General features: G+C 41.0%; 1 protein-coding gene across 1 annotated transcript; it reads left to right on the forward strand.

Annotated features, from left to right (window-relative positions):
• The first annotated feature begins 371 nt into the window (after positions 1 to 371).
• Positions 372 to 1,298, forward strand: LOC103999988 (vacuolar iron transporter homolog 3-like). The gene has a single exon (XM_009421914.3). It carries the CDS (start codon positions 518 to 520, stop codon positions 1,142 to 1,144), a length of 627 nt encoding a protein of 208 aa, XP_009420189.2. The 5' UTR covers positions 372 to 517; the 3' UTR covers positions 1,145 to 1,298.
• The last annotated feature ends 12,261 nt before the right edge of the window (positions 1,299 to 13,559 follow it).

A 13,559-nucleotide genomic window follows, 5' to 3' on the forward strand; every position in this document is an offset into this window, starting at 1 on the left:
GAAGACGTAAGTCTGGTTTCATACATATCCCCGGAGAAAAGATAAAGAATGAAGCTTTTTCTGTAAGCAATAAATTTGGTCATTTCCTGGAAATTTCGTAAACATTGTTTAACTAAGATTGATAGAGCCACTCTTTCTCCAATGGTATCCATTGATGCTTCAAATTAATCCTCTGGGAGTGGGTCTCCGATGGCAACCTGAAACCTGAGGAATCCTTGAACTGTATATACTATGGTCCATGAAGAACTACAGTAGTTCTTAATAGAATGGTTAGGTTATCTTGTTCTTCTACCTACCCAACTTCTTGTGAGAGAACATGTAATTGCTACGCACGACTCTTTACATGAACTATAAGACACTGTCATTTCTTATTTGCTATCCTGGCGTATGGAAGCACCCTTCTCTCGATCTCTGTGCCACCGCCATCATCCACTATAAAGACCTACCTGTGGCGTGTGTCCACCACGCTACCTTTCTATTACTCTCTGTTTCTGTATCTACACTTGCACTTCTTCCCATGGCTCTCGACAGAACCAAGCTTTCCACTGATGGCATCGAAAGCCAAGTGCCACACGTCGAGGAGCACGACTACTCGCAGAGAGCACAGTGGCTGCGTGCCGCCGTCCTCGGTGCCAACGACGGGCTCGTCTCCACTGCTTCGCTCATGATGGGCGTCGGGGCCGTGAAGGGTGACGCCAAAGCCATGATCGTCTCCGGCTTCGCCGGCCTCGTCGCCGGTGCATGCAGCATGGCCATAGGAGAGTTCGTCTCCGTGTACTCGCAGCTGGATATAGAGGTGGCGCAGCGGAAGAGGGAGCAGCAGACGAAGGTTGAGGGGGAGAGCAGCGACGGGACGGGTGGAGAGGGGCTGCCGAGCCCGCTGCAGGCTGCAGCGGCATCGGCGCTGGCGTTCTCGCTGGGGGCGGTGGTGCCGCTGCTGGCGGCCGGGTTTATAAGCAGCTATAGGGTGAGGTTGGGGGTAGCGGCGGCGGCGACCAGTGCTGGGCTAGTGGTCTTCGGGTGCGTCGGGGCGGCGCTGGGCCTAGCTCCAGTGGGGAGGTCGTGTTTTAGAGTGGTGGCAGGGGGATGGTTGGCCATGGCTGTGACCTATGGGTTCATGAGACTCTTCGGGTCCACCGTCTGATGTGAGTTAATTGCGCGGTGAGCTCAGAGATGCATCATGAAGTTGTCTTGCAAGCAGTCATATATGTACCGTGTTCGTGCCATGCAAGTGGTCATATATCTACTGTGATTATGCTGGTTGAATAAATGTGGTGAAATAATGGGAAAACATATGGTTGTTCATCCTTGATACTTTGTGCCATAACAATGAGAATATATGATCTTCTCATGATCATAATCTCAGGACGATGGTTATATGATAAGATCCACACTAGTCATTACAGAGAAATCATATGACAAGGAAAAAAAATGATCAACATTCCAATAGGATTGCAAAGTGTGTGTCTTAAGCAGCTGCAGCTGCAGCTGCAATCTTTCTCTTGGGTTGTGAAAGGTATTGGCCTGGCCATGTAAACTAGAACGCACACAGAATCAAATAGATTGCGTTGATCACTGATAAGGGCAAGCGACATAGAGATTTGGTGATGCTCGATACGACCCAGCAATCAAGTAGATATCACATAAGAAGTTTAAATCCAAGTTAAGATTGCTGCTAAAGGGAGCTTACGACTAGGTGTATTGGTCATTGGATATGATCTGTTCAGAACCACGAGTCATCAACCTAACACCATCTTCTATCTGCTTCCCCATTGCACCTGTATTCTAAAAGCCACAGAAATTTGGAAGGATGTCGAATAAATCAGAGATGATAAAAACGCCAAGTACGTTGAGGGTTTTCATAGTGATGAGTTCTAAAGAATCAAATTTTCCAGCATTTATGAGTTTCGCTATCTTCCCCAATCCTACAAGCTTTTTATGATAACAAAAATATATAATGATTTTAATAATACAGTTATATGTGATAAAAGATTATGATAGAGGAAAAAATGAAATCATAATTTTGCTTCGTTATATGCTCTAATTTAAGTACATAATTTAAGTACAGAGATAAGTCTTTCTTTTAAAATCTATATAAATATGAATTACCTCAATAAATAAAATCATTCCTCTCACAATAAATTTTTTAATTATTTATGGTATCGAAGCTCCTCTTACCTCGAGCAAGACTTGCCCTTATTGTTTGGCGATAGCAATTCCTCTTCTTAGCTGCTAAGCAAGGTTTTCTTCTTCCTATTTTGTTGTCGCCACTGTAGGAACAATAGCGACTTCTCCTCACCGACGCCTCCTCCAGCTCCTCGTCAGACAACAAGCACTCGGCTAGCAAATCTACTACCAGAAATTGCAACCTACTGTGGCATCCACCATGGGGCCCAATCGAACAGGTGATTGGCAGAGGCTCAATCATCGTTGAAGGCCTCTCCTTCGCTGGTTCAAGTCCTCCCTTGTTCCATTGATCGACAATCAAATCTTCCCAATGTCCGCTAATCGAACATGACGATTGGATATTACCACTGAATGACAATATTTCTCTCTCCATCTTTTTGTTGACAGAGATCGAACACAGCTGTATCGCTGCCTACAACACTCATACATGGGCTCTCCTCCCTCAGTCTTCTCAGCAGCATCGCCAACATGTCTCCTTATATCACAGTAGATGATCTACCCCTAACGCATGTCTGCAGCCAGAGTCGTTGACTCCTCTCTCCTCCGATGATGATTTTGTTTTTTCGATGATCGTTCTCCTCCATCGATCATCCTCTTACTCTTTTCTGCTTTCTCGACAACAAATACTCATAGTAATATTGATTTGTGATAGTAGACTACTCAACTAATCTGATCTACTTAGATCTTTTGATCAGCAAATTGTCTTCTAATCTAATCTACATTAATCCAACGGTACTCGACCTCCTGTTTGTGCACGGTGCCAACTCTCTCTCTTTAACGATAGATACTCCAGTATCCAACCACATTCAACATCCATGTCATCTTTCTCTTTCAGCTCTAACGTGTTAATTATTATTTTCTTAGAAACAATAGTTCATCTCAATCTAAAGATAGCAATTATGCATCTTTGACTAGCACAATTCACTAACCTCCTTTTTTGATATGATCTATTAGGCCACATCAATGACTCTCTTAGTAGTCCACTAGAAAAAATCTAAATACTTAGAGAACCTTTCCCAATGACAAATCCTTATTATAAGTTATGGTTATGACAAGATCATCTTATTCTAAGAGTCATTCAAGCCTCAATCGTTGGATCTATAGTATCACTAAGCTCTTCATACAATACTATAGTAGAAATAATGACTAAGTTATAAACCACCATCGCTAATTATATTCTCATTTGTATGCTAAGTTTTTTTTATCTATTTTGATAAATACAACACAAGAGGGAAGTACTATTATTAATTATATACAAAATCTAAAAGTTATTATAGATAACTTGACTTTAATATGTCATCCTTTGAGTGATGAAAAAGTCATTTTTCACACTCTCAATGGCTTGGGAGATAAATATAAAAAACTAACCATAGCAATTCGGGCATGTGATTCACAAATATTATTTGAAGAACTATATAACAAGTTAATTTGATCATGAAATATATCTAAAATAAGAAGAGAGGAAGACAGTACTAACTATACTCAATTCAATTAAAAATTCAAAAAATATAATAATCAAAGTAATAAGAATTTCAATAAAGGATCAAATAAGATGTCTCGTTGACATATGACAAATAATAGAGCCATCATCCTCTATTACACTATCAACTCTCCAACCATAGTGGCAATTTTAATCTAGAAAACTCAATAACTAACTTCAACGATAATCACTTTAACTATCAACAGTTTTGATATCCCAACAATTAATAAAAACTTATCTACCAACTCTATGATAAAATTGGATACACAACAAAAGTTTATCGATCTCAACTTAAGTCTACTATTATACTCAACTAGCCTCAAGTAAACATCATGACTACTACAATTTCCAAAGAGATGCAGTTTCAAACACAAAGCAGAATATACGATTTCGTATACATAATATCATTAGGGCAGAATCATAATTGTCCTTTTTAATCATACATATTTGGTTCCTGACAGATGGGGCATAGAGTAATTGGAGCATATCAGAAACAAAGGAAACATATCGGAGCTTATCAATGGCATATAAAATGTTCCAAATCACATCAACGACGTATGGAACATTACGAAGCAAAATCAACAGTGAATGAAGCCGGTGCTTCTCATCATATAACTTCTAATCTACAAAATTTATTCATCCATATCAACTATGGAGGTAATGAAAATATCATCATTGGTGACGGTAACGGAATCCTTATCACTCATAGTAGTTTCATAATATTTAATTTGCACATAAACATTTTTACACTCAATATTTTGAATGCACCTCACATCAAAAAGAATCTTATTTTTATTTCTCAATTCTACAAACAAAACAAAACTTCTATTTAATTCTTTCCTGGCTCATTTCTTGTAAAGGATCTGAGCACGAGAGCATCCTTAGTTCGAAGATAGAATAAAAATGTACCTATAAATAATTGTTAGGTTTACAAATCGTTTAACTAATTGCTCTTTCTTCAATTGTAATTCTAATCGATGTGTGGTATCGTCACCTTGGTCATCCATGATCCTCTATTTTACAGTAGCTAATTACTCGTTATTCCCTTCCAACTTCTAAATCAAGTAGAATTACTACTCATTAGGATGATTGCCTTAATAATAAAAGTCATAGGATATTTTTTAGAACATCTTTCAGCTCCAAACTATTTGAAATTATTTACACTATTGTCTAGTGTTGAATCTCGTATTTTGATAATGAAACCACTTGATATATGTTTATGATTTAATCTATGTTTTGAGTGATGCAGGATACTTCGATCAGGATAAGATAATTAAAGCAGGAAAATCATGTTGGTCGGAGGAACATGTCAGAAGATTGGACGTTGGGCCGGTGGATCGATCGACGTATCGACAGAAGGCTACGGGCCGTGGACTCGGGCATCGGGCCAAGAAGAGTAGGTATTGCGCCAAGGATATCGGAGTTGCAGAGTCAACTGGCCGATTGGGCAATAGGCTGCAGGAGAGGACATGCGCCGAAGAATCGGACGAAACGTCGAGGGACCAATGACATGCCGGACAACTTGATTAATGCTTAGTATTAATTGTCTAGATCGAAGTTTGTTTTACATATGCAGGACTAACTACGATGGCAGTAAGACATACAGCAAGAGTTGCGTCGGAGTTAAGACCATGATCACGTTGAGGGTTCGTGAGTTCGATAGAAGTCCAAACGGTCGTCAGAGGTTCTGCGGGAACAAATCCGAGAAGTCCAGGAGTTTGCTAAAGAAGCTCGTCGGAACTCGCCAAGTGGATTGTCGCAAGTCCAGGAGATTTTCCGGAAGTCCACCGGAGTATCATAGAGGGTTCGTCGGATGTTCGCCGGAAGAAGCGATTGACGCACCAGAGCAAGTTGCAGTAAATGTCTTAAGAAATATCGTAGTTAGCATATAGATTAAGCTAGGAATGGGAGGTGATCCCATTAACTTAATCTAGGGGCAATTGAGCCCTTGACAAACCCAAATTTGGCTGAATGGATCAACCCATTTGGACCCAGATTTTCTGCCCGACGGTGGCACCACCCAAGAGCTTAGTCTCCTAGGAAAACTGGGCGGTGGCACTGCCAGAGCTCGGTCTCCGAGCTCTGTCAGGCGGTCATACCACCCAGTCTGGCGGTAGTACCGCCAGGACCCCGGAAATCCGGGAGATGATATTTTTGAGCTCCAAATTCAAACCAGTTTGGGGCCTATATATACCCCACCCTTTCCTGCATGAAAGGGCACCGAAAATCCAATCTTACTCTGTGATTTTTAGAGCTCAAAAGTGTTGTAAATGCTAGAAGTTCTCCTCCTTTTCTTCCGAGTTTTGATCTTTTAAGAGAGGAGAGAAAATTCTGTAAGGGTTGTCTCCTAAGCCCGTCAAAAGGAGTAAAACTTTAAAAGGGTGGTTGGCCTTCGCCTATTGAAGGAAGGCCTCTAGTGGACGTCGGTGACCTCATCAGAGGAGGAAGCCAAAAGTGGATGTAGGTCAAGATTGACCGAACTACTTTAAATCTCGGTTTGCATTTACTTTCTGTTTTCTATCTTTACTGCAAACCTCCATATGCTTTACTTCCTTATTACTTTTGCTGCACTCCTTTACGAACTCGCTTTCAAGTTAAGTTTCCAAAAACGATTTTATGTTGGAAATGATTTTATCGTACGAACACAATTTTAATCCTCGTAAGTTTTTCGCTACACTAATTCAGCCCACCCCCCCCCTCTTAGTGCCCTTGATCCTAACATCTAGGGGTTTGCCTCAACCACTTCTTTGATAATTTCATATTTTATATCATTTTCATATATTATTTTACTAAATATACATGATTATATCCTCTTAAATATAAATTTGAAGTTATTATAGTCTTTATTTATTTTAGAAAGATAATCGAGAAGTTCTTTAAATCTACCATTAAAATTATTTACTCTGATGGAGGGGGTGAATCCCAAGCTCCAATAATCCCAACCTCCAACATTTAAAGTAACCAATGCATATACCTCAACTAGTTGTCTCTACCAAACAAAAGTATTCACACATAGTTAAAACTAGTCTCACCCTCCTATACCAAGCCTCCATGCCATTAACTTTTGAATTGATAACTTTTCAAGCAATGGTCTACTTAATTAATCTCATACTCACCCCAATCCTACAACACCAAACAATATTTGAAAAGCTATTTCTTAATATCTCAAACCTTCAAAAACTCAAAGTATATGATTATTTATGTTATTTCTAGCTATACCCCTACATCTTCATCGGGTACACCCTTGAATATAATATTTTTTAGTACTATAATCCTCAAACTCAAAAGGTTTTTATATCATTTCATGTTATTTTTGTTAAGTCAATCTTTCTCTTTTAAAATCTTATTTCTTAAAAAATGTAAGCTAATACAACAACCGTCCATCACTAAATTTGTATGAGTATATCTGAAACCTACACCTCTCACTATATTAACCAATAGTTCTCCTCTAGATTTGTACTCCCTTATTACTTTAGTTCAATGGCACCTCACCCCCTTTGTAACTTCTCCATCTATCTCTCTACCAACTTACTCTGTAATGTCCGATGAAGCAATACTCTTGGCATCATAAAATGATATCTTTGCCCTATTTTTGACCAAGTGGTAGCAAAGTATATTAACCTGATCAAGTATGTATTACTAACTCTTCACAAATTCTTATACCTTCAATATAACCCAATAATACCACCATGCTTAGACATCATATGACAACACGCTCTAAAAATGGTATATTCAAACTATGTCAAATCCTTGATCTTCATGCTACCATTAGCTTTCCACCTAATCCTACTGAACCCACAACCATCACCTAAGCTAAAAAATCTCTACACTAGAGCAAAGCTATGTGTGAAGAATATGATAACCCTACACCATAATGTTATATGGATCCATAAACCATCTCACTTTACATAAAATATCATTGGGTATAAGTAGATCTTTTGAATTAAGTAGAACCCATATGAATCCATTACCAAATACAAAGTACGTCTAATGGTCAAAAGGTTTCAACAACAATCATGTGTTGATTTCATAAAGGCCTTCAGTTTAGTTATTAAACTAATGATAATTCGACTCATCTTGAGTTTCACTATCACTCAAGGCTAGCATGTACGCCAACTAGATGTTAACAATACTTTCTTATAAGGGATCTTAATTGAAGATATCTTTATGCAATAATCCCCTGACTTCATCGACTCTCAATATCTAAATCATGTTTGTAAGCTATGAAAAACTATTTATAGACTTCGTCAAGTTCTAAGAGTTGGGTACATCGAACTTGGCTTACTTTTTATATCAATAGACTTTGTAACTCTAAATCTAATATCTCTTTATTCCTATAACAACAAAAGGAATGTACCATATATCTATGAATGATATTATCACTACATATAATAATTTTATGGAGATTAAGCAATTCTTTAAGAAATTGACAAATTGATTTGATTCTCCATCAAAAACCTAGAAACCTTAAGCTATTTTTTGAGAGTCAAAGTAATGTTCACATCTTCTAGATTTTTCCTATATCAAGAGAAGTATATTTGAGATCTATTATCAAAAGATAAGTATGCAGAATACCAAAGAAGTCATCACACCACTCTCCACTATTGAGTCACTCAAATTATATAATGGCAGCTCTACTATGAATCTCACATAGTACCGATAAATAATTTGTTTCTTGCAGTATTTATCTCTTATATATCTAAACATATCATTTACGGTAAACAAATTATCACAATTCATGCATCGACCCTCCATTGTATATTGGTCTATACTAAAATGTATATTGTGATATCTTAAAGCGACTTTCAATCATAGACTACTTCTTCGTAAACACATAATTTTATCTTCTTGCCTTTGTCGATGTTGATTGGGCAAGTAACATTGATGATAAAACATCTACGTCAATATATATTGTCTTCCTTATAGCCAAATTTGATAAGTTAGAATTTTAAAAAATAGAACACAAATGCAACATCCACCATTGAAGCTAAATATCGAGTTATCATCACCACCACTATAAAACTTAATTGGGTCACTAATCTACTATACGAACTTGGTATCACCTCTTAATCCACTCTTTTAATATACTATGATAATTTTAATATCACCTACCTATCTCGAACCTAGTATTCACTCTTGCATGAAATACATTATCATCGACTTTCACTATGTTAAGATCAAGTTGCTAAATTGTCACGGACAAACTTCGAAACACGATGTTTGATGTAATGCTTATGTATGTCCGTATCTTTTGGTTTGTTCATGCTTTGTACAGTATGTAGAGGGACGGTCGAAGGCTTAATAGTCTCATTTTAGTTAGGTTGGTGGCCGCTTTAGGCTTGTAAATAAAGGTTGTATCATGTGGACACGTGTGAGAGATTTTCGGTCTATAGTGGACCATTTTACCCTTTTGTTGTGCAACTGTTCAGAGTTTGTAAATTCTGTTTGTAATTTGCATTGTCTATGAAGTGTTTTCGGAGATGTTTGCTTGTGGATTCCGATTTAGGCGTTCTCTCTAACTCGTTCTCTCTTTTGTTGGTCCTTAGGGATAATGGGAGGCTTCGGGGAGGCTGACCTTTGCGGATGGACATGCAAGGGTGCCGCACAACTTAGGCAAAACTAGCTGAGTCCGTGACAGATGGTATCAGAGCGGGACAAGCACTCATAGAAACACTTAGCATGCAAACGTGGGGGACCTAGCGGGGCTGCGTTGAGGGCAGTCAGCACACACGCGACCGTTTGGGGAAAAACGGGCATGGAGATATAAGGAAAAGAGTTGCTCGGAGGAGCGAGTATATGAGATTGGCATTCAGAGGAATAGCCAACCCTTCGTGCAAGAGGCACCACGAGAACAGGTAAGCTTGGAAGAATGTGGAGCGCACAAAGGGTGGGATGGCTGAGTTTGAGCTACGGCTCAACGTTGACAACTATACTTGATGGTGCTCAAGGCAAGCGAGACGCTTGGTAAAGGATGAGACCATGCAAGGTGGAATGAGTTACTCAATGACCGAAAGAGTTATGTAAAACTCACAGAGGTGAGGGGAATTGCTAACTCAAAGAATTTGGTACTCATGCATGGGCTTGTATGCGGACGATGGAATGTTCGCGGCTATCCCTAGGCGACCGAAACTTGGCGCCATGGAGCATTAAAACTTTCTCTTCGGCATGTGAAGGATACATCCATAGGAGGCTGAAGTGTGCAACGAGTTCAGCATATTGCTAGGCCTTGAGTGGTGCAGCGGGGGCTGTATTGACATGGAGTCACAATCCAGCAAGTGCGTTTGTAGGAGGCAGAACAATGCACAATTTGTTCAGTAGATTGGAGTAGTCCAAGGGGATGGTGGTCTCCGAAACGAAGAGAGATGTTGCTCCAACGGGATAGATATCCAAGAGGGATAAGTCCTAGCTCTCCAGAGGGAGAATCATGTGCAACAGATCACACATGTTGAGGAGGAGTACCTCAACAAACAACAACTCCATGAAGCTCAATGGGCCGAGCAAGCGGCGAGGAGTTGTTGCATGATCTCGCTTGAGAGAATGCATTGCGAGATTTAGTGGGGGAGCGACCCAAAACAATATAAATGAAGGCACACTTGGAGTCGATATGGAGATCAGACTCAAGGGAGCGCTGACCCATGGAATGGTGGGCGCGAGGGCCACCATCAACTCAATACAAAAATGAGGAGCGGAATAACTTGGGTGTAACTTGGCGAAGTACCCAAGTCGCATGAAGGGAGCCAGCATAGAAGATGGAATATGGAGCAAAGGCATAGTGCTTTCCTTAGACAAAGGTCAAGGATATGAACTCTTGTAGAGGCAAGAGCAGGATCATGTTGTTCCATGGGTCATTCATTCTGACGGAGCGGACTCATCTTGCATGGTGCCAACACATGCACCTTATCTCGGAGGAGCATTCGATGGAGGTATTAAGGTGATTCAATTTGTGGAGGTGAAGTTGGGTTCAGAAGGCCTTAGCACGGGGCAAGAGGATGCAGAGGCGGGTACTCTTGAAGAATATGCTACAGTGTTGCCATTCAAGTTGCCACGAAGGAAGCGGTGCGCGGCGAAGATTGTGCTGGTAGGGGTAGAGGCCTAGGATCCAAACAATGGTGCACTAATTGCAGCGAAGTTGGGGGATTTCGGGAACTACTAAGCAACGGACTGTCCTAGAGCGGTGCTTCATCTAGGAGTGACCCAAGAGTAGGTGGATGAAGGTCGAGTGCCAAAGGAGCGAACAAAATCAAAGGTGAAAGAGACCCTGCGATGTATTGACAGAGGCCACACATGGAGGGTTCACAATTTGAGTTCATCCCACAAAGATCAGAATGCAATAGAGATGTCACCAGGAGGTGACATGGTGCAACGGATCATGGTGGAACAGTTCGTGGCAATGCGATACACACGACATCGTGTCCCATGAGGGACTAGATCATATAGAGGTATGATCGGGAGCTACTGGAAGCTCCACTTCGGTGAACAACATAACGGCAAGAAGAGCTATGGATTCAAGGAGTGAAGGCCATGGTACCGTAGAGGCGGGTCTTCCGTGCGTGCATCAAATTTTGTATCGGATGAAAACCTTGGTCATCAGTATAGGGGGGGTTGGGTTCCACCAAGGGAAAAGTTCGAATATAAGTACCAGTGAGTCCCATGGGAGGGACTTGATCATATAGAGGTATGATCGAAGCAGTTGAAGAGTTGGACTGCTCCAGAGCTCATATTCGCTTAAGGGAGCCTGACAAGTCAGAGGACAAGGTCGAGTAAGCGAACGTTGCTACTAAGGAAGCTAAGGAGAACAGAATCGATGCAAACCCTATAATGCGATGGCAGAGGCCATGCATGGGAGTTGTAGCATGTCTTTCCATCGACCAAAGGGAGCTGCTTGGAGAACACAAAGGTGTTGAAGTAGGGCTTCGAAATGGGCGAGGAAGCGACGACGAGTCCAGAGGGACTTAGTTACCCAAAATCAAGCATCAGTTAGAATGGAGGTGGACTCAGAGGAGTGCCACGGAGACATATCTATTGATCATGAAGAAAAGGGATGCAGATGCGAGACGACGGATAGTAAGGCCATGGGCATGGCAGCGCTATGGTACCGTAGAGGTGGGACTTCCATGAAAGTCATTGATCTCTTGCTCTCATGGAGGGAGAGCACTTGGTCATGAAAGGGGCCGAGGAGGTGGAGCATGCAGAGGCAAACTCCAAGTACCGAGACAAGGCTGAAGGGCAGAGGCCAAGGAACTTCGTAAGACCAGTGTCAACGAGTTTCTCATCATGATAGTCAAAGTGAAGGACTTCGAGTCAGATAAAAGTGCATGACCAAGGAACGAAACAGGCAGTACATGGTGCTGTACCTTTGCTACTCAGTGAAGTAGGCGGCAGGGTTGATGGAGAAGATGGTATAATCCTAGAGGCAACCAAACCTATGAGAGAATTACTCTAAGTTGGGGTGAAAACTTCCTGCATTCCAGAAGTTCGATGGCATTGAGAATGTGAATCACAGTAACTTACTCAACGCAAGGTGTACAAACACTTCAAGTGCTTCAGAAGTGTGAGCAAAGAGCAGGCGAAGGCCAATAACCAGCTTGATGCATGGAGTATAACCTTGAGGAGGCGAGCGAAGTCAAGTAACCTTTGTCTTTTCAACCATTAAGAGAATGGGTGAAACCGAGTATCCCAATTCTCTTATCTATCCAGTAGAGGAGCTCTATACAAGTTCAAAAACCTTTCGAAGATAATAGAAGACAATAGTTGTCAAATCCTCACCAACGGTGATCAGTGTTACTGAGAGTAGATTGTCTACTTCATTTCCCAACGAAATGCCAATCGAAAACGGAAGTGATGCGAACCTATTTGGATGTGACAACTAAGTGAAAGAAGAGTCTGAGCAAATTTTGTGGCGGAAGGACCCAAAACTTCAGAAGTTTATGAGACGATGCTCGTTAAAGCTCCAACAAGCATCCACCCAATTCAAGCAGCATGAGGCATTTGAGAGACTAACGTAGTAAAGATGGTCTTTTCCTTCATCTGGAGGATCCGTAGGAACCAATAGGGATCAACACAACTCAGCCAACCCCACACAAGAGTCAGAGTCATTGGCGAATTGAAGCAGCATGGCGGATCAAAGGTTCGACTACTCAAAAAAAAAAAAAACCAGCAGCGAAGAGCAGTTGGGAGCCAGGAGGCACATTGCAGTTGGAGCGGAAGATTGAAAACTCAGCAAAGACAAGGAGTTGCAATGTCAGCAAAGGCTTCGACGAGGACGTCAAAGGAATAAGTGGGGGAGAATGTCATGGACAAACTTTGAAACAGGATGTCTGATGTAATGCTTATGTATGTCCGTGTCTTTCGGTATGTTCATGCTTTGTACAGCATGTAGAGGGACGATCGAAGGATTAATAGTCTCATTTTAGTTAGGTTGGTGGCCGCTTTAAACTTGTAAATAAAGATTGTGTCATGTGGACACGTGTAAGAGATTTTCGGTCTGTAGTGGACCATTTTACTCTTTTGTTGTGCAACTATTCAGAGTTTGTAAAGTCTGTTTGTAATTTACATTGTCTTTGAAGTGTTTTCGGAGATGTTTGCTTGTGGATCCCGAGTGAGGCGTTCTCTCTAACCCGTTCTCTCTTTTGTTGGTCCTAAGGGATAATGAGAGACTTCGGGGAGGCTGACCTTTGCGAACGGGCACGAAAGAGTGCCGCACGACTTAGACAAAACTAGCTAAGTTCGTGACAAAACGTCAACTATGTATTTCTCATATCCATACTTTTGACTAATTAGCATACTCCCTCGTAAAGCCTCTTACTCATAAGATATTTTAATTACATCGTTGTAAGATTGACATCTTTGATATTAGCTTAATCTTACGGGGACATGATAATAGAAGATCATA

The sequence above is a fragment of the Musa acuminata genome, chromosome BXJ2-10, assembly GCF_036884655.1.
Source record: "Musa acuminata AAA Group cultivar baxijiao chromosome BXJ2-10, Cavendish_Baxijiao_AAA, whole genome shotgun sequence".
NCBI lineage: Eukaryota > Viridiplantae > Streptophyta > Magnoliopsida > Zingiberales > Musaceae > Musa > Musa acuminata.